Raw genomic sequence first — 22,041 nt, forward strand, 5'->3', positions numbered from 1 at the left:
TCTGGTATATTTACACAATGGAGCTCTATTCAGCAGTAAAGAAAGATGAAATCATGAAATTTGCAGGTAAATGGATGGAGCTAGAAATTGTTATACTAAGTGAACCACACACAAACAAAAAAAAAAAGATGTATGTTCTCCCTCATATGTGGATCCTAGCACCAAATCCTGATAAGTGAGTATGTATCCAGATATAACTATAGGAACCAGGATAATGAAAAGGAACCTGGGAGGTAAAGGAAAAGAAAGAATCTGAAAGAGAAGAACAGTAGGAAACAGGCGTTAATAAGGGAGAAATGGATAAAAATGGGGTTACTTTAAGGGGAGGGGGGAAGGTTATATAAGGAACCTGGGGGATAAAGGGAAAGAAGGAGCTCAAGAGAGATAGGACCATAGGAGAAGGGTATTATTAAGGGAGAAATGGGGAAAATGGGGGCACCTTAAATGGGGAAACCATGGTGGAAGGGTTAGACAATGCAAGAGATAATGCCTAGCTAGTTTTAAAAAACCAGAGGTAACCATATTAGTCCAACAACCTATTGACAAATTATACATACAACTGGATCAAGGAATACAATATATGTCTAGGCAAGGTTTATCTGAGAATGTTTGGTCTTTGCCCAAGCTTTATCCACATGGCACATGGTAATTAAAAGTACCAGACTGGTGGAACTGATCTTCTTGGATGTTTAACAGCCACACTTTGAGGCCTATAATAATTTGGTCGGAGGGACATAAAGGGCAGTTTTTGCTCCTTGCACTCCTAGGTCAACTAAGTTCCAGGGGACTATGGGCATCTCTCAAAATATCCTGTAACTGTGGTGAGTCACCTGTGCTCTTGATCAAGCAGGCCGTGGAGACCCCAACAGATGGACCTGAACCAGTGTCCAGTCTACAAAGAGGAGGGTCAACACAGAGGAAACATTTCTTCCATGCTTCCAAGCAAAGCTAGCCATGGTCAAGTAGGACCTTTGACTTATCTTCACATAGACAGAACTGGTAAAAAAAAGGCGCCAGGGGCTCCTCCCAAGCCCATGTGATCCCTGAGGAACAGATCCTCAAATGGCCTTAAGAGTAAAAATACATTGGTTTATTGGGCCACCTGTAGGGTCTTAAATACCCAAAAGGAAAGTATAACCAAAGATTAAAGGGGTCAATATAATTTTTAAAGAGTCCATATGTATAGCTAAAGGCTACGTAACAAGAAACAATGCCAGATATGCCAGACAGGAGATACCTTCCTTTGAGTTGTTGACCAGGGTGGCCCAAGAGATTCCCAGACAGTAACCCAGCATAGAACTGGGAAAATGAATAGCTGACCCCAATTTTATCTAAAGGAATAATGACAACTGATTGAACCTAGATGAGGGACAGCTGATCTTCCTAAAACAAAGATCTCTAGATAGGCTGACTAGAGTCAGTGGATGGATAAGCACTGGGGAACAGCTGGGGGTGCAACAACACAGTGGACAGTAACTGGGATGATAGAGTATATGGACTCCTGTGGGGGGGTGCCATTTGGGAAGTGGGTATATAGGTGAATAAGATTGTTTGGGATGTTCTATATAATATAAACACACAAAAATCAACAAATCAAAACAAATGAGTTATATCGGAAAAAAAGAACACAGTAAATAATTGTTGAAGGGCCAAATGTTTCTTATGTATGGTTTATTGAGGAGCATAATGGACGGCAAAAATAAAACTTGAAAATCTGAATAACTACTGCAATGTTTATAAACTATGATAGATCATATATAATGCAAGCCCACTATTTTGCACATTTAAAATAAAGGGATGGGGATGTGCCTCAGTGGAAGAATGCTTGTCTAGTGCACACAAGGCCTGCGTTAAATCCTCAGAACAATTTAAAAAATGAAATTCTATGCAAATATATGGCTGGTTTATGTGGGAAAGATATCATAATGTTAGTCTCATACACCAAGATATATTCATGAGAATTCTTAAACAGATGAAATTGGAGAGGAGTAAATACCCTGGTACTGAGTAAGTAATTATTCATGAGCAGTATCTCAAGCTATCTCTATCTCAGGTTCTTTTGAAGAAAACCAGTGCAAACTTCAGCTGTGAGGAACTATAATCTTACTTCCAAGTCTGAGATAATATAACTTGAAGACATCTTGAATTCTACTACCTCAACATGTAACTAGATGGCGTTAAAGTAGAAATATCAGCAATCACTACTTTTTGTGATTATTTTTCTTTTACATGCAACTAGGCACTTACGGATAGACACGAGATATTGCACTATAGTCTATAATAATGTGATATTTTCATATGGTAATGCTAGTGCATTCTATTAAAATTCAAAATGCGGGGCTGGAGAGATGGCTCAGTGGTTAAGAACACTGTTCTTGCAGAAGACCCAGGTTCAAATCCCAGCGCCCACATGGCAGCTACAACTGTCCGTAACTCCAGTTCCAGTAGATTCGACAGCCTCTTCTGTCCTCCGTGGGCATTGCATGACACAGGTGCACTTACTTACATGCAGGCATAACACTCATACACATAAAATGAAAATAATAAATAAAATATTTTTTAAAAATAAAATAAAATCCAAAATGCTTTAAGTTCAGACATCTCACCCCATATAGGGCAAAGTAAATCTCATTTATCTACACTGGAGAACAAATCCTTATTCATATATTCTGTATTTCCTGATGACATAAGGAAACATCTAATCATCGTTTTATATAATTAGTTGGTAAAATTGATAGTTTAGCACGACAAAAAATTTAAAGTGAACGTGATTCTTCTAGCTTTCAACTGCCTTGATATAAATTCATTGTAGGGAAGTGAGTAAATGTGGAAAATTAAAGTTTCATTAAAATGTGTTTTTATAGTACATAATTGCTTTAATTTTGAAATTAAATATTTAAATTTTCTTAAATAAGACAGGAGTGCCTATCATTGGACAACTGGTGTTAAACAGGAGTTGACACTGTTAATAAAACACTACACAACTCTATAGGTTATCTAATCTAAAATTTCAAAATCTTCCAAGCTCGGAAGTTTTAAAAAAAATTTTATTTTTAATTATGGGTGTGTGGCATGGTTGTGTATGTGAGTACAATGCCTACGGAGGCTAGAGGAGGACATCAGATCCCTGGGGCTAGGGTTGGTTGTGTACCAACCAGTATGAGTGCTGGGAATAAACTCTAGTCCTCTGCAAGAGCAGTACACACTCTTCACTCTTTCATTATTCTTCTTTTCTTTCTTTCTTCTTTCTTTCTTTCTTTCTTTCTTTCTTTCTTTCTTTCACCTTCCTTCGAGCACCACACTGAGCACCAGTTGCCGGGGATTCGAACCAGTGACCATTGTTTTTTTAGACAGGGTCTCACTATCTATCCCCGGCTGGACTGAAATTTATGTAGACCAGGCTCAAACTCAGAGAGATCCACCTGTTTCTACCTCTCCTGGCCACGCTCTTAACTGCTGAGCCATCTCTCTAGCTCCCAAACTTTAAAATATTCTGAGCCCTGGCATGACATCAAAAGTTGAAAGTCCTAGACCTGATCGCACATGACAAGTTGTAGCTCCAGTGGATGGACCCACACTGAAGGGCATTTAGAGACACAAATTTGACTCAATGTACCTTAATATATATAACAGAGCACATGAAATTATGTGAGGAGTATTAAATGGGGGTGAAGATGGTGGGGGTCTAAATATGGTCAAAAGATATTGTATAAAGTTCTCAAAATTTCAATTAAAAAAATGAAAAAAGGAAATGGCCTAAAAGTATAACATAAATTTTAAATCAAAGCCATGTAATGTAAGATTGTTTTAAATCACTAGGATAGTTAACTACTTTAAAATCAAATGCTTTTCATAAAATAATATCTTTAAATAGCACATCTGTTTAAAAAGAAGATGAAAAATTTCCTCCAAGGATCCAATGCAAAAATGTTTATTTACATAGTATGGCTGAGATGGTTACATAATTGTTTTCATTAGCAATGGAATATAATTTCTGTGCCCATTGTGGGGAACATATTACATATGTGGGAATAATGACGAAAACTTACGGTTAAGAAGGCAAAAAAGAGAAGCTAAAGAAGTGGCTCAGTGGTAAAGAGCACTGACTGTTTGTCCAGAGGACCCGGGTTTGGTTCCCAGCACCTACATGGTGGCTGACATCCATCTGTAACTCCAATTCCAGGGGATCTGGCACTCTCTTCTGGTCTCTGTAGGCATTGCATGACACAGACGCTCTTGTATACACATAAGCAGAAACACTCATACATAAAATTAAAAAAATATTTTAAAGTAAAAAAAGGAATATACAAAAAAAGTGTGTCATAAGGGCACAATTTTGATATGAAGAGATGTTCAAGATGGTTTGGCTATTTCTAGTCAAAATCCCAATGACTTGTGAAACGTTTTCTTTAGTGAAGAATTAAAGCACATTTTTCTCAAACCTGTGTTTTTCTTTTTTAAGGTGGTATTGTCTTGAATTTCCTATGAGGAAAAAAGCGAGCATTATGTGCACAGATGAGCTAGGGTGAGAATTCAGTGATTTTACTGCCTCCTTCTTGGGGATCGACTGAACAATAGTCTGCTATGGGTCTTCAGTGCTCCTCCAACCCCTGCTCTGGACCCTGACTTGACTTCTGCCTTGATTTCTGGTGCTCTAGACTTTAATTATAATGTGTCCCACACCCTAACCTTTAAATTACTGGCCTTACTTAACAGAAATTCTCACCCTAATTTTTAACTGTTTTGTTTGATGATTTAGATTTAGCCTTTTAAAACTGAACTCTGATTTCCATTAATTCTGAATAATGGTTCTAAATCATGTAATACTGGTCTTAACTTACTTATGCATAGTTCTGTTAGACCCACAAAAGCAAATTTCTAAAATATTCTAGAGAAGGAAGGAATTGACTTGCTGTTCTGTTGTTTCTGAAGTACTGGGAATGAACCCTGTGCATGCTAGGTGAGTGCTCACCACTGGACTGCATCGTCAGCACTTAGAAGGAGTAGGCTTATTCAGCAGTGTACTAAATGGAGGCTGCTATAGAACTACCTCCAAATGCTGAGTGACTTACAGACGTTAGTTGCATGGCCAAGCACAGTACACGTCTACATTAAAAGCACTTAATCCTCCAGTCAGCGTTACAACACTTTAAAACCAGGCTTTTTTCTATAGCTGACATTTACAGTTCTTAACCCCTGGAAATTCTGGCTTATTCTTTTTTTTGAAATCTTCCAAATACTCACTTCCAATAAATCTGTATCTGTAAAGCTGCTATCTAGGAAACCTACAAGATGAGGAAGCAAGAGTGAATTAGGGATAGGCTTCTCAGAAAATATCAGTGACAGGTAAATTAATGGATGACAGATTTTTATGACATGATATCTGAAGAATTTAATTATAGGCAGCACTTAGTGGTTCAAGAAAAGAGAACTAATTCACAAAGGAGAAATTAGGATGAGGTCGGGTGTGGAGTGGAAATGAGCTTGATTTGGGATAGTTTCAGAATGAGATAACTTTGAGATATTCAAGAGGAGATGTTAATAAACATATGGATATATATAGCCTGGAATTCACAAAAGTTTTATCTTCAGAAATAAGGCTGACTAAGGTGTGATTTGGAATATATAGCTAAGAAGATAGGCCAGAGTAAAGAGAAAAGGGCCTGATAGCTAGAGGGGAAAGGATGAACTTACAGAAGTGGGGGGTGGGGTGGGGGTTGGACAGCCAAAGAAGTAGGAATAAATCAGCAGAATTCAGTGACAGCAGAAAAGAGTATTTCAAGAAAGCCTGGATCAACAGGGCTAAGTACTACCAAGAAGTCAAGTAAGATAAACACTGAAAACCATTCACAGTATTAATGAGGTGGAAGTGATCTACAATCTTACTTCAAGTTACTAGAACTCAGTAAGATCTTCTTTAGGACCTCTACTTGTGTTTATCCTTTTACCTAACCATAATGAAATGTAACCCTAAGACACACACAGTAAGGCTTGGGTGTTGAAGAGGAGAGGGGAGGACAATGAGGGATTGAAAATAAGAAATAGAAAAACACAGGAGGCTTAGATAAAGACCCTACAGTCAAGAACATGCACTGAAGTACGAGTTAGAACATGGCAGATGTTCATAGACACTGTGATAGTTCATGTAAGCCCAGCACTCTGGGAACCAAGGCAGGAGGATCACTGTGAGTTCAAAGCCCACCTGAGAGTGAGACCCTGTCTCAAAAAAATAAGGTCAGGAAGTGTTTGAGGAAGACATGGAGAGATGCCTCAGTGGTTAAAAACACTGGCTCTTGCAGAATACACAGGTTTGAATCCCAGCACCCATATGGTGACTAACAGCCATCTGTAACTTCTGTTCCAGGCTATCTAGTGCCCTCTTCTGTCCTCTGCAGGCATTGCATGACATGAGTGCACTTACATGCAGGCAGGCATAATACTCATACACATAAAAACAAATGCATAAAAAATATGAAAGACAGCAGTTATTTGAGTGAGGCTTAGAAATTGTGTCTGGGAAGTATATAACATTATTATTCTTAATGACTCATCTATTCTCACACATTTCCTTAATTTAGCCATAATTACTTCAGATTTTATCAGATTTCTGGAAGCTCATTCTCTAGTTCACGTATAATACAGTATATTCTAAGGTACTTTGTCAAATAGAAAAGCAAATAAGAAATTATGTATAAAATCATCTAACATGTACTTAATATTTATTGAATTTGAATAAAAACTTGTGAATTTTAGATGTTATTTTCATTTACTTTGATTTTTGCATATAAACTTTTTATGTATGTATACATACAGAATTCTACAATTTCAAATAATGAAAATGGTGCCATTTATCTCAGCTTTAATTTGTTGTTTTATTACTAACACAACTGAATCTCATAGGAGAAATTTGTTCACTGCAGATGATATGTAAAGCACCAATTTTCTCACAAGTCATAACAGCTTTCTAGATCTTGCAGTATTTTAATGATATAAAATTATTTTCAAAAATTACTGACTTTGCAAAGTTGTGGAAATGTAGAAATGCTGATTTGCTCAAGCGTATTGAATATAACCTGTGAGGCCTCCAAGTGTGTCTCTCTAGCTCAGCTCTTCTCCCCCCCCCAATAATGCTTTACCCTTAAACTGAACTTTTTGGATTACCATAACTTTTTTTTTGTCTTTTTGAGACAGGGTTTCCCTATAGTCCCAGCTGACCTGGAACGCACTGTGTAGACCAGGCTGGCCTCGAACCAACAGAGATCCCAGTCTCTGCCTCCTGAGTGCTGGTTTTAAAGGCATATGCCACAATGCCCAGCCCCATGATGACTTTTTAATCACCTACAACCTCAAAGTATTTCAGAGGACCCCTAGTATTTCTTCTATAGTCACCTAGGGTGCAAAATCCAGATTTTAATCTTGCTCCTCCCCTGGCGGTAATTCGAAGTTCCTCCTCTGGTGTGGCTGGGGGTGGTCTTCAAACACCTAGAGCAGCATGCCTGGCTCCTGTGATACATCACTTTGTAACATGACATTTCTACACATCTTCATCCCCATGCCCCAGCTTGCCTTCATTCATTCAGTTAAACGCTTTTCTCTCTTTTCTGACTAGAGAATATTAGATGTTATTCTTGATCCATATTCAGTTGAAATTTGATTACCTTGGATATCATCATTAAATGTGCAATATTTGTTTCGATACTTGTTCAGAAGACGAAATGCATTCAGATTGGCAAAATCTTCAAACTGAATAAGGCAAGTCATGCCATATCTATGGGGCAAAAACATGAATTTTAGAAATTAATGGAATAAAATTTTAAAATAAATTTTCAAAAATAGCCCATAGAAAAGGCAAACCAATTTCTTTTAAAGGTTCTAGTTAGATGCTTAGCCTAAATGTGTAACCAAGTATCAGCAAATATTTACCATATGCTTACCATCGAAAGTGTTGGCACCGTGAAATAATATGAAGAGCAAAACTTGGTAAAAATACATGAACTGTATCCTCGAGGAATTTGAAAGTCAGTAGAAACAAAACTCCTTTGAATTAAATGAAAAGTTATAAAAAGGTATGTATAAACAAGGAATTATGGTTGTTCAAAAACCAGCACTTTTAGCTAGGGGCACAAGCCAATTAATGAATGAACTAAGTGAAAATTGATTATTATTTCTGAAGTTGAGATGTAGGGTTTTACAAGCAGAAGCAAAATAGATGAAAGATGGACATAAAAGAAAAACCTGATGTAAAAATGTCAGAACCCTTAATTATAGTGCAGAGTACACATAATAGAGCAGGGAATGATAACGTTAAGGTCCTTGTTCGGATCCTTCCATTCTTCCTAACTCAGTTGTTCTAGCTCATCAATTAAGGCAGTCACTTCAGCAGTGCACTGACTACCTCTCTTGACTCTATAATCTTTTTACTCCCTGACTTTGAATATCTACCTCACTTTACCAAGATAGCAGAAAAACTCAGCTCTAAAGGCTTAGCCAGGACTGCAGAAGTTCTGGGTATTCTTTTTCATGTTTGGGTGGATATCAACAGGATCCCAAAAGCCTTGGTCTTAGCACAACTGAGCTGCTAGAGCACAGTTCCTTGGACCAGGTCATCACAAATAAATTAACATTTACAGCTCACAGTTCTGGAGGCTCGAAGTCCAAGATCAAAGTGCCAGTAGACACTGTCTGGGAAGGACCATCCCCTAATCGATAGCATCTCTTTACTGTGCGCTGCATGGCAGAGGCAACAAGCACATTCCCTCCATTTAGCTTCTTTCACATGGGCACTAATCCCATTTATGGTGGCTCTAAAAGACTCCTCTTCCTAATTTCACATGGGGGCTTTAGTTTCAGCATATGAATTTTGGAGGGACACAAACATTCAGATGAGGTAGCTTTTACAAACCTATTTTTCTCCCTGTCTATTAAGCACTCAATCCTTTACCAGTCACTACCTCACTGAGGTCTACATTAGAGAGAAATAGTCTTACTTCTTTACTTCTATTATCTGTGGTCCATACTACATCAAATTTATGTCTCTATAATAATAACTTCAATTTCTCTTCTAGTAGTCCATTCCTGTCTCTAAGAATTTCCAGGACTACAATTTTAAAACCACCTCACTTGATAACAAAAGAGCTAAAGGTTCTTCTTTCTTCCTCACAATGACAAAGATCTCAATACAGAGTACTAAACTCTGTCCTCATTTCTTACTTCTTCTCAACAATGACAACAGTTTCAACCCTCCCTCCAATATCGCAATGCAGATTAAGCCTGTCAGAGCTCTTGTGCTCTGCCCTGCCCTCAGCTAACAAAAATCTTTGTGGGTCCATTCCGACATTTCATCCATTATGTTTACTTACATACTAATATCGTGTAATTGTCCTTGACAATTTACCTTTTAAAAACTCCATAAAATTCATGGGTTTGATTGAATCAATCTTTCCTTCTTTCCTCCTTCCCTCCCTTCCTTCCTCTGTATAGGTTATGCACAGAGAGGGGAAGGGACTAGTCCTTCTAGACAGTGACTTTCCTCAAGGAAGCAAGGATACTGCTGGGCTCCTCATAATTTTTCCTGGGAGGATGTATGTCCTCACCCTTGTTCTGATGAACTCAAGGGCCTATCTGTCTTTGGAGTTCCTGAGGAGCTTCGTAGCATGCCATACACCTCTCAAATAACATCCCACACAAACTTGGGGTGCATGGTAAGGTGTCCACCACAGTAGCTGTACCTTACCTGCCCAGGGACTTGGTCACCTGTGGCCCTGTTGAGATCTTGGTCAAAGATCAGCAAAGAGTTGTGGCTACTGCTCTTCAGTGGCTGCTGTGCTAGTAGACTCAAGTCTCTTTCTTGTTTTCAATTACTAGCGAAACTTAGCATTGTTTTCTGCAACACTATATTTTTCTATGTCTCAGTCATTTGTAATTCTTCTTTAAAATTTTACTTATTATTTTAATTTTATGTGTGTGAGTATATTGCCTGCATGTACATAAATGCACCCACGTTGTGCAATGACTGCAGAGGTCAGAAGAGGGAGTTGGATCCCCTAGAACTGAAGTTAAGGACAGTTGTTAGTAGCTATGTGGATGCTAGGAACCGAACCAGGGTTCTGTAAGAGCAGACAGTGCCCTTAATCCAGACCTGTCATTTGTAGTTCTTTCTTGGAGATTACATGTTCTTTGGTTCATTTTTTATTGTTGTAGTACTTTCAATTATTAATTTAAAAAGAAATGTTTATATTTTAAGAATAGATCCTTCTATTATATGCACTTCAAATGGCTTTCTTAATCCACTATAATTTGTCATTAATCTTTCAGATGATGTTTGTCCTGATTAGCTTTAACTGTCAACCTGACACAGCCTATAGTATCATTTGAAAGGAGAGTCTCAACTGAAGAACTGCCTCAATCAGACTGGCCTGTGGGCACATCTATGGGAGACTGTCTTGTTTGGTAACTGACGTAGGAGAGCCTACCCCACTGTAGGCAGCAGCATCCTTAGGCAGGTGGTTTTAAACTATGAAAGAAAGCTAGCTGAGCACAAGCTAGTCTGCAGACCCGCAACCAGCATCCTCCATGGCTCTTGTTGAGCCTCCTTGGCTCTGAAATGAGTTTCTCGGTCAGAGGTAATGCTGTGTGGAATAGCAAGCAGGCCTGTCTGCAAGCTTCAGCCTTGAATCCTGCCTTGACCTTCCCTCAATAATGGACTGTGACCTACAAGTATAACCTAAAGCCATTAGTCCCTTAAGTTGCTTTTGGTCAGTGTTTTGTCAGGGCAACAGAAATGAAACTAGAATAATGTTCCTATTTGATTTTTCCAAACAAATTTTAAATTATATAGTCAGATTGATTTATCTTTTTACTTACAGATTCCATCTTTGGTAGAATGTGTTTAACAGTCTTTGCCACATATATTTCATTTGCAATCCAAAGATTCTAAACATCGTGGATTTAGGAAATGGTTAACTTCAGAATCTACTGTTAAGGTCATACATTTTTAATGATGAAAATCTCCATTTTCTATATGATTTACCCAGCTAGATGGACTTTACCCAGTCCATCTTTTCCTTCACCACCTGCATCATACACTGTACTCTGCAATACAGCAGTCTGTTTCTGTTTTACTATTTCACTATACTGCTAATTTTGTCATTTTATAAGGTGTAAGACACACATTCACTTATTCTTCACAACCACACCATGCAGTATCATCATTATCCTCATCTTACAGATTTGGACACAGGCACAGAGGTTTATCATGGTAATACGGTTTAACAATGACAAACAAGTAGTAACGATTAGTCTGCCAATCTGTGTATCCAGAAAAAAATGTGTCCTAACCTTATTACTACAGTCCTCTAATGAATTTAATATTGACTGTGGCTGGTCACCCTTTGCTCTTTTAAAGTTTGCTTGACTGTAATAGTAGTTCAGGGGCATCAGCTCTGGAGTCAGAGCTCTGGGTTGAAATCCTGCTGTGCTCACATACTGTGTATCTTCCATGTTTCTGAGCCTGTGTTTTCCCATCAGGAAAGGTGAGAACAATAACGGTAGACTAAGTTTATTACATGGGTTATTAGAAATGGCAATTATGTGTTTGGTGTGCAATGACTATCACATAAGTACTCCACAACAGTAGTTTTAAAAATACTTACTGGTAACAAAAGAAACTGTAGAAAGTGAAATAATGTCCTCAAATACCTAAGTGGAAATAAATGTTGTCCTATATAGTAAGAAAAACTACAAGAACAAGGCTAAACAAAGACAACTTTAGAGTTACTAAAGGAACTTTAAAGGATATGTTTCATAAGAAAATAAGATAATCTTTCTAAGCAAGGCACTTTTTACCACTTAACAAAATGGTAATAAAATAGTAGATGAAATAGTACTAAGAAGGCCGGGCATGGTGGCACACACCTTTAATCCTAGCACTATGGAGGCAGAGGCAGGTGGATCTCTGTGAGTTCAAAACTATCCTGGACTACATAGCGAGTTCCAGGGTACATATTTTGGACACAGGATTTGTAGCAGTGGAGCTGGAACTGAACTGGAAGCCGCCTCTCCTGAAGGCTAGCTCTCATAGCTTTGGGAGCACTATGCAAGCTGGTAAGGGAGAACATCAATCGATGGTCCAACCCTAACTTGAAGGCCTAAAAACCACATCAATGACCAGCACAGCAAATGACATTGGTGCAGTAGTGGTACTTTTATTTTGGGGGTAATCAACAGCTGCCTATTGGACTTAATGCCCACTCAACGGGAGAAAACTCATGTCTGGTACTGTAAACCTAGCCAAATGCACATAGCTGTAGAGGTCACAGATCTTAGAGAAAACCCCAAGGCTCTCATATCCTAGACAAATGTAATTTCTTAGTATGTGCAAAATATGGATCCTTAAATTTACAGACAACTATCCCAGTCACCACCCACCAAAGTAGCTTCGTTTCCAACAGAGAGAGATTATTACAGAGTTTCACTGATCACACACAGGGATTTTCTGTGAATTGCCCAAGCCTAAGTGGCACATCCAGGATGCAACCTCTACACCTAAGACTCATGAAACATAGAACAAGGAATGAAGAGAACACTAATACATCTTTCGATTCTCATCAATGAAGCTCCCTCATGCAGCAGAGGGTCAGGAACACAAAAGGCCACAAATGGCCAAAACACAGAGAGTAAGAGTCGGCAGAGTGTGGGTCCTTGGACAGGACTCCTATATTGAGGTGCACCCACCCAGGGCTCAGGGACCACTCCTGAAGAGGGGACAGAAAGATTGTAAGAGCCATGGAGGAGGTACATGACCGTAAAGAAATAGTCGCCTGGGACCCTTCTCATATAAACTTACAGCAATAGTGTCAGCATGCACAAGACCCATGTAAACTTAGGCAAACAAAAACCCAGCGCAGAACGGTGGAAATGAACAGCAAGCCCCAACCACAGTCAAAGAATTATTGGCAGCTGAATACTGCTGAGTAAGGAAGAGTTAATCTTCTTGACGGGAGAGACTCTAGATAAGCTGACTAAACCCCAGTGGCCAAACTTGCTCTGAGGGACATCTCAGGACACTAACTTTACATAATAGGCCTTAATAAATGATAGAATGTATGAACTCCAGTGGGGGCTGTGGGAGGGTGCCAAAGGGGAAGAGGGAACGGGATATAAAGATGATTTTATGTATGAAATACACAAAAATTCAATTAAAATGCATATTAAAAAGTACTTCTAGCCTGAAGAGTGAAGTTGACAAATTCCATCTTCAAAGAGCAGGACAAAATAGCAACCATTTTGGTGCTATAGAATCTACTAAAAGCAGAAAGAAAACTCTGAAAGCAAATTAGGAGAGTGGGGAATTTCATGAATAGAATAATTTGCACTCATATATATGAAATCATTTTTTTCATATTATAAGGAAACCTCTAGCCAGTTTTACTTGAAATTATAAAAATGTTAAGAATTGATAAGAAAAATTTCCACAATTATAAATTGTCACTTTTGAAAATAATGTTAGCAGAGAACTTTATAAACTTTGTGGTAGCAACTAAGTGCCCCCAAAACAAATATACAACAATAGTCTGATGCTTATGATGGCTGTTTTCCAATTCTTTGGTTTCTAAGCAGTCTTCACAAAGCAGCAAGTGTCTGTCTCTGAAGCAAACCCTCATTTGTCTTGCTCCTGATGTGTCATATTCTAGTGGACTAACAGCAGCAAATGATCTGTCATTATGTACAGAAGGAGAACCTTGTGGTGTGTTTGTGAGGGGGAATCAGAGTCTTCTCAATTCTATTCCAGGATCTACTACTTATTTGGTTTGGTGGTTTGGGGTTTGTTACAATTTCTCTATGGTTAAAATGAAATCTCTACAGTATGGTTTGCCTTCAGTGTTTAGGACACAGTGTGGTCAAGCTATAAATTTATAACATTTCCTCAGTGCAATCTGGGATAGGCATAGGTAGTAAGATGGTGCACAGGATACCTTATCATTTTCATGCCTATTTTAGAATTATTCCCTGAAGAATGCTACATTTCAATTTTAATTTCATGACTTTAATTTCATGAGCTATCTGGTAGTTAGCTCTAACTGCACTCTTAGAGTTTTAGAAAGAAGCAGTCTGAATTCATCTTGTGCTACATCTTGCACCATGTAATAAAAAGAAAAACGTCTAAGGGATACTTTGTTCCAGCTTAACACACTCTTGTCACTATGAAATTAGAAGTAATAGAACTCTCAAAAGTTAGTCCATTCACCTTTACATAACTATGAAAAGAACCTACTATTTTGTAATCAAAATTTGACATAGGGAGGCAGAGGCAGGTGGATCCCTGTGAGTTCAAGGCCAGCCTGGTCTACATAGTGAATTCCAGGACAGCTGGGGCTACAGGAAGACCCTGTCTCAAAAAGACCAAACAAAAAAACTGAAATAAAATAGTGGTTATAAATAGTTTTTAAAGGTAACAAAAATACCATAAAATTGACATATAAAAGTTCCAGTAATTTAGTTCCCTGTGGCCGTGTTAAATCTGACAATAACCTTATTGCAGTGACTAATAGCTGTATCTAGAATTTGCTAAGTGCCACACACCATGGGCCACATTTAGAGGGATTATTTTATTTAACTCTCTAAGCAATTCAGCAAGGAAGGCACTGTCATTATCCATTTTACAGATGAAGAAATTGGAGTTCCTAATGACTAAGGTCTGAGCACTGACTGAGTGAGCTCATACTGCTCAGAGTGGTGAGGTCTGGGTTGACCACAAGCCATGGGAAGTTGCACATGCTAGGAAAGCACTCTGACACTAAGCTACCTGCCCACTACACCTTTTACATTTTGCATTTTATGTTTTAATTTTTTTACTACATTTGTGTGTGTGTGTGCATGTGTGTATCAAAGAACAACTTTTGGAGTCTCAGAGATTGAGGTCAAGTTGTTAGGCTTGGCAGCAAGCCAGCCCCTGCATCTTGCATTTTCCAGACAGTCTTGTTAAGTTTCTCAGGCAGGCACTGAACATGGAATCCTCCTCCCTCAGCCTCCCAAATAACTGGGATTTGTACAGGCCTGTGCCACTAGGCCCTACAAGGCCACTGCTTTAACTTCAACATCTACTGGTTTCCACAAACCACTAAATAGGGATCAAGTGAGTGCAATTAACACTATATTAACAATGAAAAAGATTGCATTGACAAAACAAGGTAATTAAAAATTTTATCATCAATGATAGCATTTGTGTGCATTCAACATTCTAAATATGTTTGTTATTGATGAAAATGTTAATATTTCTTTGATCTTAAAATATTAAGAGTTCACTGTAACCAACTTGCCCAAGCATGCTTTGATTTTTCTTGGGAGATGGTACAAAATAATATTTTAGGATTTGTTACATACATGGCACTAAACAGTGTTCAAGACTCACAGCACTTTATAACTGATGAATTCTTCTGAGAATTTAATCCAAATTATTCATTTTATAATATACTGAGGTTTGAGGGCACTCAAACTTGAACAGCAAACAGGAAACATGGACTTTGCCCTTAAAATGCTCAACGGGGAGTAGACTCATTGGAAAGAAAAAGGATATAAGCAAAAAATCTTAAAAGAAGTTTATATAAAAATGTATAAAAAACAATCAGGGATTACAGAGTACATGGGCTCCGGGGGGGGGGCTATGGGAGGGCACCATTTGGGATAAGGGTATATAGATGAATAAGATTGTTTGGGATGTTCTGTACGAAATACACACACAAAAAATCAACAAATAAAAAAAATGAGTGAAAAAAAAACAATCAGTGGGGCTAGGGTATAGCTCAGTAGTAGAGTGCTTTCTTATCATGCACAGGGTCCAGGGTTCAATCCCAAGCACAACAACAACAACAAAATTCAAATTAAAATCAGTGGCATACCAGAAGAGGCTTTAAGGAAGACCACATTGGTTAACTGAGGCTTCAGTTGGCCCTTGGTAGGATTCAAATAAGAAGAGTATATGAATAATAAATCAGAGAGGCCCCAAAGTTTATACAGTGAGATATTAATAATATCACTTTGAAAAACTTTAGAAGATGAATAATGGTCACCAAACTTCAGATTATAATGCAGCCAACATGGCTCCATAGGTAGTATTTGCCACCAAGCCTGATGACCTGAGTTTGATCCCTGGTACCTGCATGACAGAACTGATTTCTGCAATTTGTCCTCTAATCTCCACAGGCAAGCAGTGGCACACATGACCCACCACCCCCTTGTCACTAAATAAATAAAATGTAATAAATTGATTTTAAACTTCAGATTATGAATGGTCTTGAATGCTAGCATAGGTAATCTAAAGTTGACTCCCAAGTCCTATCTAGCCATGAACCCCTCAAATCCAATAATCACTGGTATGTAAGAACAGAGCTGTGTTCATTTCTTAGTTAATTCACTGAAAATGCCTATAGTCTCTACTACTTTATCTGTGTTGTTTTGTAACCATTAGACATCCTTGTAACCTCTCTGACCTTTCCTTCAATTATATTGTATTGATATTTCTTCAATTTCTCTTTGTGACTATGGACATTACAAAGATTAATTTGTAATTATCCATTCTGTTCTCCTTGTACTCTTCCCAAACCTGGTTCATCTCCTTTTAAAGATTCAGTAATAGGATATTTTCCTTCTCCACCACAGTCACTTTATACATTAGAATATTTATTTAATCATGTTAAAGAAGGCCCTGTTCATAATAAAATCTCATCTATTTTCTGTCATTATCAAATAGAAACCCTGACTTTTCTTTCTTCCATTATTTACTTGACAAATGCACAGAGAAACTACCACAGGCTCACTTCTCTCTTACATCTTGTAGTGGTAGAGAATGTTAATGTACATAATGGTAAGTGCTGTAACTGAAGAAAAGCCAGGCACCAGGGCACAGAGCAGGGCAAGTGCATTAAGAGGGCTTCTGAAAGGCTGCTGAAGCCTGAAAGAGGATGAGGATTTTGCCAAGTTAGGAGAAAGGAGACAAATTTTTGAGGCAGAGAAAGCATGCCTGGAATTAACTAAATCTATAGCACATTCTAGAAAGTAAAATAAATGAAAGCTGACTGAAGCATAAGATTTGGAAGGAAAGAAGCACAATTAAGGACAGAGAAGTAAACAAGATAGGATTATGTACTATCTTAATCTGTAGTAAGGAGGTTCATACTTGATCCCAAAAGGAGGAAACAAAACAAGAATATGACATGATCAATTTTCATCTGTACTGTTTTGCAATCAGAGTATAGAATGGATTGGAGACTGGCAAGAGGCTCACTCAAGAGGTAGCTATGAAATTCCAGGCCTGAATCTGGAAATGAGACCACATAGAGAGAAGGGGACAAATCTGAGATGTATTCAAGAGACAGAACTGACAATATTATGTGAGAAGTAGATGATGAGGAAGAAAAAAAAGGAAGAATTCCAAGTTTCCAGGATTGGCAATGTGATAGGTAATAGGGTATACAAAAAGATGGGAGGGAGGCAGGCAGATAGCTCAGGTGGTCAAGTGCTTGGTGTGTAAGCATGAGAACCTAAGGTTGATCTCATATCTCACATTTAAAAAAAGAAAGTCAGGCATTGTGGCATATTCTTGTAATACCAGTGCTGGGAAAACAGACACAGTCTGATCCCTGGGCTTTTGGGTCACTCAGCCTAGCCTAATCAGCAATGAGTCTTAGGCCAGCAAGAGACCCTGTCTCAGAAAATAAAGCAGGTGGTTCCTGAGGAGTGACCTCCAGTCTCCATGTGCATCTACATACAAGTGTACCTGCACACATAGGAACATACATGTACATAAACATACAAATCACACAAAAAAACAGGGAGACTCAGAAAAAAGGAGGTGTGGTATGAAATTTCAGGATTCAGCTTTGACTATGCTGCTTTTGAGCAACCTTAGAGTTATGCAAGGAAAGGCTGCTGTTATAAGAAATTAGGATGAGTATATTCAGAGTTGTTTCAAAGCTAGAGCAGCCAGATGCAGAGACAGCTCATGACATAGCCATGACGGGTCACCTGAAGTGGTGTGCTACCATCAGTCTACAGATGAAGAGGTTAAGAACAGGCCAGGTGGGCTAGAAAGACGGCTTAGGAGTTAAAAGCACTGGCTGCTCTTGCTGAGGAACTGGGTTCCATTCCCAGCACCCACATGGCAGCTAACAGTCATTCCTAACTCCAGTTCCAGGGCATCTGATGCCCTCTTCTGTCTTCTGGAGGCAATGCACACACATAGTGAACTTACATACATATAGGCAAAACATTTATCATAAAATTAAAACAAATAAATGAAAAAAATTAAAGAACAGGCAAAGCCACTGCTATCATTTGGATCTTAATTATCACTCCAAAGCTCCATATATTGGAGGCTTGGTCCCCAGCTGATCATATTACGGTAAATGGGTAGAATCTTTGGGAGTTGGGGTTTAAAGGTATGTCATTGCAGAGTATCCTTTAAGGAAGAGTCTATATATTTAGGTTTCAATATAACCCTCAGATTTTTAAATTAGAGATATTCAATCTTTACTTAGATTTGAGTTTTTCCCCTGTTTCTTACAGGCTGAGTCTTTTGTGTCAAAATTTGTCCTCCTATTCTAATGAGAATTCTTTTGCTAATTCTGACTTAATAAAAAAACTGGGAAAATATACTCAAAAACAACAACAAAAAGTTAACAACCCCAGAATACCTGCCACTATTCAAATATCCAGGTTTTGATGAAGGCTGTCACAAACCTTTAATGACAGTGAGGAACAATAAAAATCTGATTATTTATGGGCCGGAGAGATGGCTCAGCAATTAAGAGCACTGGCTGCTCTTGCAGAGAACCCAGAATCAAGTCTCAGCATCCACATGGCAGGTAGCAACCAGTCATAACTCTAGTTCCAGGGAATCCAAAACCCTTCTCTGACCACCCCAGGCATTGCATGACCTGGGTGCACTTACATACATGCAAGCAATACACTCATACCAAACCAAAAATAAATATTTTTAAAAATATGATCATTTTATACTTAGTGTAATATAGTTAGACAAGAGGAGTTTTAGCATCTTTTCTGATGGGACCCTAGCAGGGGCAAAAATAGAAGTAGTGGTGATAGCCTAGAGAAGGGAAGGAGGGAAGCAGGGAAACCGAAGGCCCAAGCAGGAGCCATAGGAGTAGAGACCCCTGTGCTGTATACTGGCAGTGGCCACAACTCTAATCCACGTGAGTGGGCCATGATGGCAGACATTGGTGATCTGGACTAGCAAATGGAGCAGCTGCAGTGCTAGGAGCTCATCACAAGGAGTAAGGTAAAAGTGTGTGAGCTAAGGTCAGAAGATTATGAAGAGACCATCCCCAATCCTTCAGAAAGGCCATAATAAATCCCAAACAACATAACATTGCTTTTAAGCTTTATATACATAGAAACGTACACACTTATGATGGATATTGAATGACATTTGATTTTCTAAAATTAATTATTTTTATTTTATGTGTATGAGTGTTTTGTCTGTATGCGCAGGTACAGCATATGCACGCAATACCCTCAGAGGCCAGTAGATAGTGACAGATCCCCTGGAACTGCAGTTACCCCATGGTTGTTAGCTGCCATGTAGGTACTGGGACCCAAACCCAGATCCTCTGCAAGAGCAGCCAGTACTTAACTGCTGAGCCATCTCTCCAGCCAGGACATCTGATTCTTATGAAGTGATTTTTATGCTATAATTAAGAGTGTAGACTAGTTAGGTTGGAATGTGTATCCTTTTGTAGTGTTTTTCCTTGATTCTATGGTTCTCAGTTACCCCTAAGTAAATATATGAAGCACCAGTTTAACTGTTATGTATTACAATGCAGGGAAAATTATTTTAATCGAGTCTACTGTTCATGTGCATTTAGGCTGCTTCAAACTTTTCATTCTTATAAATAAGCTACTATGAAAATTTCTGAACATGTCTACTTATAGATGAGTTTCCTTGGATACAAAGTACTGTGCTTATTTGATAACTTCACTACAGCACTAGCACATTTTATGAGTGTAAGCTGCCGAAATCACTGTATACAACCCTCCTCAGCATCCTGAACATCTACCATTGTCTCACTTCACTTTTTTGGCAGTCTGGTGGATATAAAATGGTGTCTGACATCTAAGTGGCAGGAAAGCGCTGAGCAGCCATGAGAACTTACTGAAGTGTAGACACTAACCTCTAGTTACAGTGCATTTTTATGTGTGTTTGTTTTGTTTTGTTTTTGAGACAGGGTATCATGTGTCCTAGGCTGATTTCAAACTCACTGTAGCACGGAATGACCTTGAACAGATCCTCCTGCCTCCATGTGCCATATCATAATGCCTATAAGATTCACTACAGCATTCCAGTCCCAGTCATATGTTCCTGAGGAAGCTCTCCAGGCAACTGGGGAGCACAGCAGTGGAAACTGGGTTAGTCATTTCTACTCAATGTGGAACTCATCTAACAAGCACATTTTTGGTCAGGAGATCAGGAGATCTCTATCGTGTTAGCTGAGATTTTGTCACATATGCATTACAGTCTGAGGAACTCCCTGCTCAGTTCTCCTTCCCAGATGTGTAACATGGCCTAAAAGCTTTCCTTATTCAATCCACACTTGCTGTTTGTTTCACAGCAATTACCATCAGTTGGAGTAACTAAAATTCATTCTTTTTGCACAACTGTTCTCAAAGACTAGGCAAATGAGACTTTGGAGGAACATCAAGCCTTTAAGAATATCAGTCTAGCAGATTTATTATAAGGAGATTCTAATTCCAATATCCAGTTTTCAAACTAATAGTCTGGAATAAATGTCTGAAGTACATAGCTGCTTATAAAAATAAGTCTTTTATTAAAAACTATTTTATGTAATATTTTCATTTTATGTGTACGTATTGCCTGCATGAATCAAGTGCACCTGTGTTATGCAGTACCTGCAGAGGTCAGAAGATGGTGCCAAATCCCCCTACACTAGAGTTAGGACAGTTGTTGGCTACCATGTGGGTGCTGGGAATCAAACCCGGGTCCTCTGCAAGAAAAGTTAGTGCTCTTAACCACTGAGCCATCTCTTCAGCACCTCCTGCCCCAAATAAAAATCTTAAAACCTGGGTGATAGTTAATTATGGTGATCAACTTGATGAGATTAGAACCACCATGGAAACAAATCTCTGGGCATGTCTGTAAGGGAGTTTCTAGACTGGGTTCATTGAGGTGGGAAGATCAGCCTTAAATATGAGTGATACAACTCCATGGGTTGGGGTCCTAGACTGAGTAAAAAGGAGAAAGCAAGGTGAGTATCAGCATTTATCGTCTCTGCTTTCTGACTACAGATCTAATATAACCAGCTGCTTCATACTCCTGCCACCATGGCTTCCCCACCATGATGAACTTATAATCTCAACCTGTGAGACAAAATAAATCTTCCTTAAATTGGCTTTGTCAGGTGTTTTCTCTTAGAAATGAAAAAGGAGCCAACAAAGTCTCCATCAACTTTTTTGTCTCATTCAAAAAACTAGTCTTTCTCCATAGCAAGAAAATTTACCTCTGTACTGTTTCAAAACCTCCATGTGGAATAATATCTAGATGTCTGGTCCACAGAGTATATCATGTATCTGTACAAATGTATCATTTATCTCAGTTTTTAATCTTAATAATAGAGAAAAAACAAGATAGTATATTAAAAATGGTGGTGCAGCAAATGGTAGGAAGAGGAAAAACCAACCAACCAACCAACCACCTATCCTGTCTTCAAAAACAGATGCTACCATGCTTCAACTGATTTGCATAGTAGTTTTTTATTTTGTTTTCTAAGAAACATATACTTTTAAGACATATTTCTCACCAGACCATATCTGCTTTTATATACTATGTGATCTAAATCACCACTTTTCATAGATGTTAGCTAAAACTCCAGAACGTTATCAGCTTCCAGATTTCTGATTAAATAAATCATCTACTATATTTCAAGATCCTTCTTCTCTCTAAAAATTTTTGAAATAAGCTTGAACCAGTGTCCAGTCTATAAAGAGGAGGGTCAACACAGAGGAATCATT

The 22,041-nt window shown here is 38.5% G+C and overlaps 1 protein-coding gene across 1 annotated transcript in view; it reads right to left on the reverse strand.

Moving 5' to 3' along the window:
* Nucleotides 1-22,041, reverse strand: part of Me1 (malic enzyme 1) — a 161,425-nt gene that overhangs the window by 41,711 nt on the left and 97,673 nt on the right. The window contains exon 7 of the mRNA XM_008827829.3: nt 7,659-7,768. Within this exon, the coding sequence (XP_008826051.1) occupies nt 7,659-7,768 (110 nt within the window). The remainder of the gene's footprint in view (nt 1-7,658; nt 7,769-22,041) is intronic.

The sequence above is a fragment of the Nannospalax galili genome, unplaced genomic scaffold, assembly GCF_000622305.1.
Source record: "Nannospalax galili isolate Female #2095 unplaced genomic scaffold, S.galili_v1.0 scaffold2893, whole genome shotgun sequence".
Classification (NCBI taxonomy): domain Eukaryota; kingdom Metazoa; phylum Chordata; class Mammalia; order Rodentia; family Spalacidae; genus Nannospalax; species Nannospalax galili.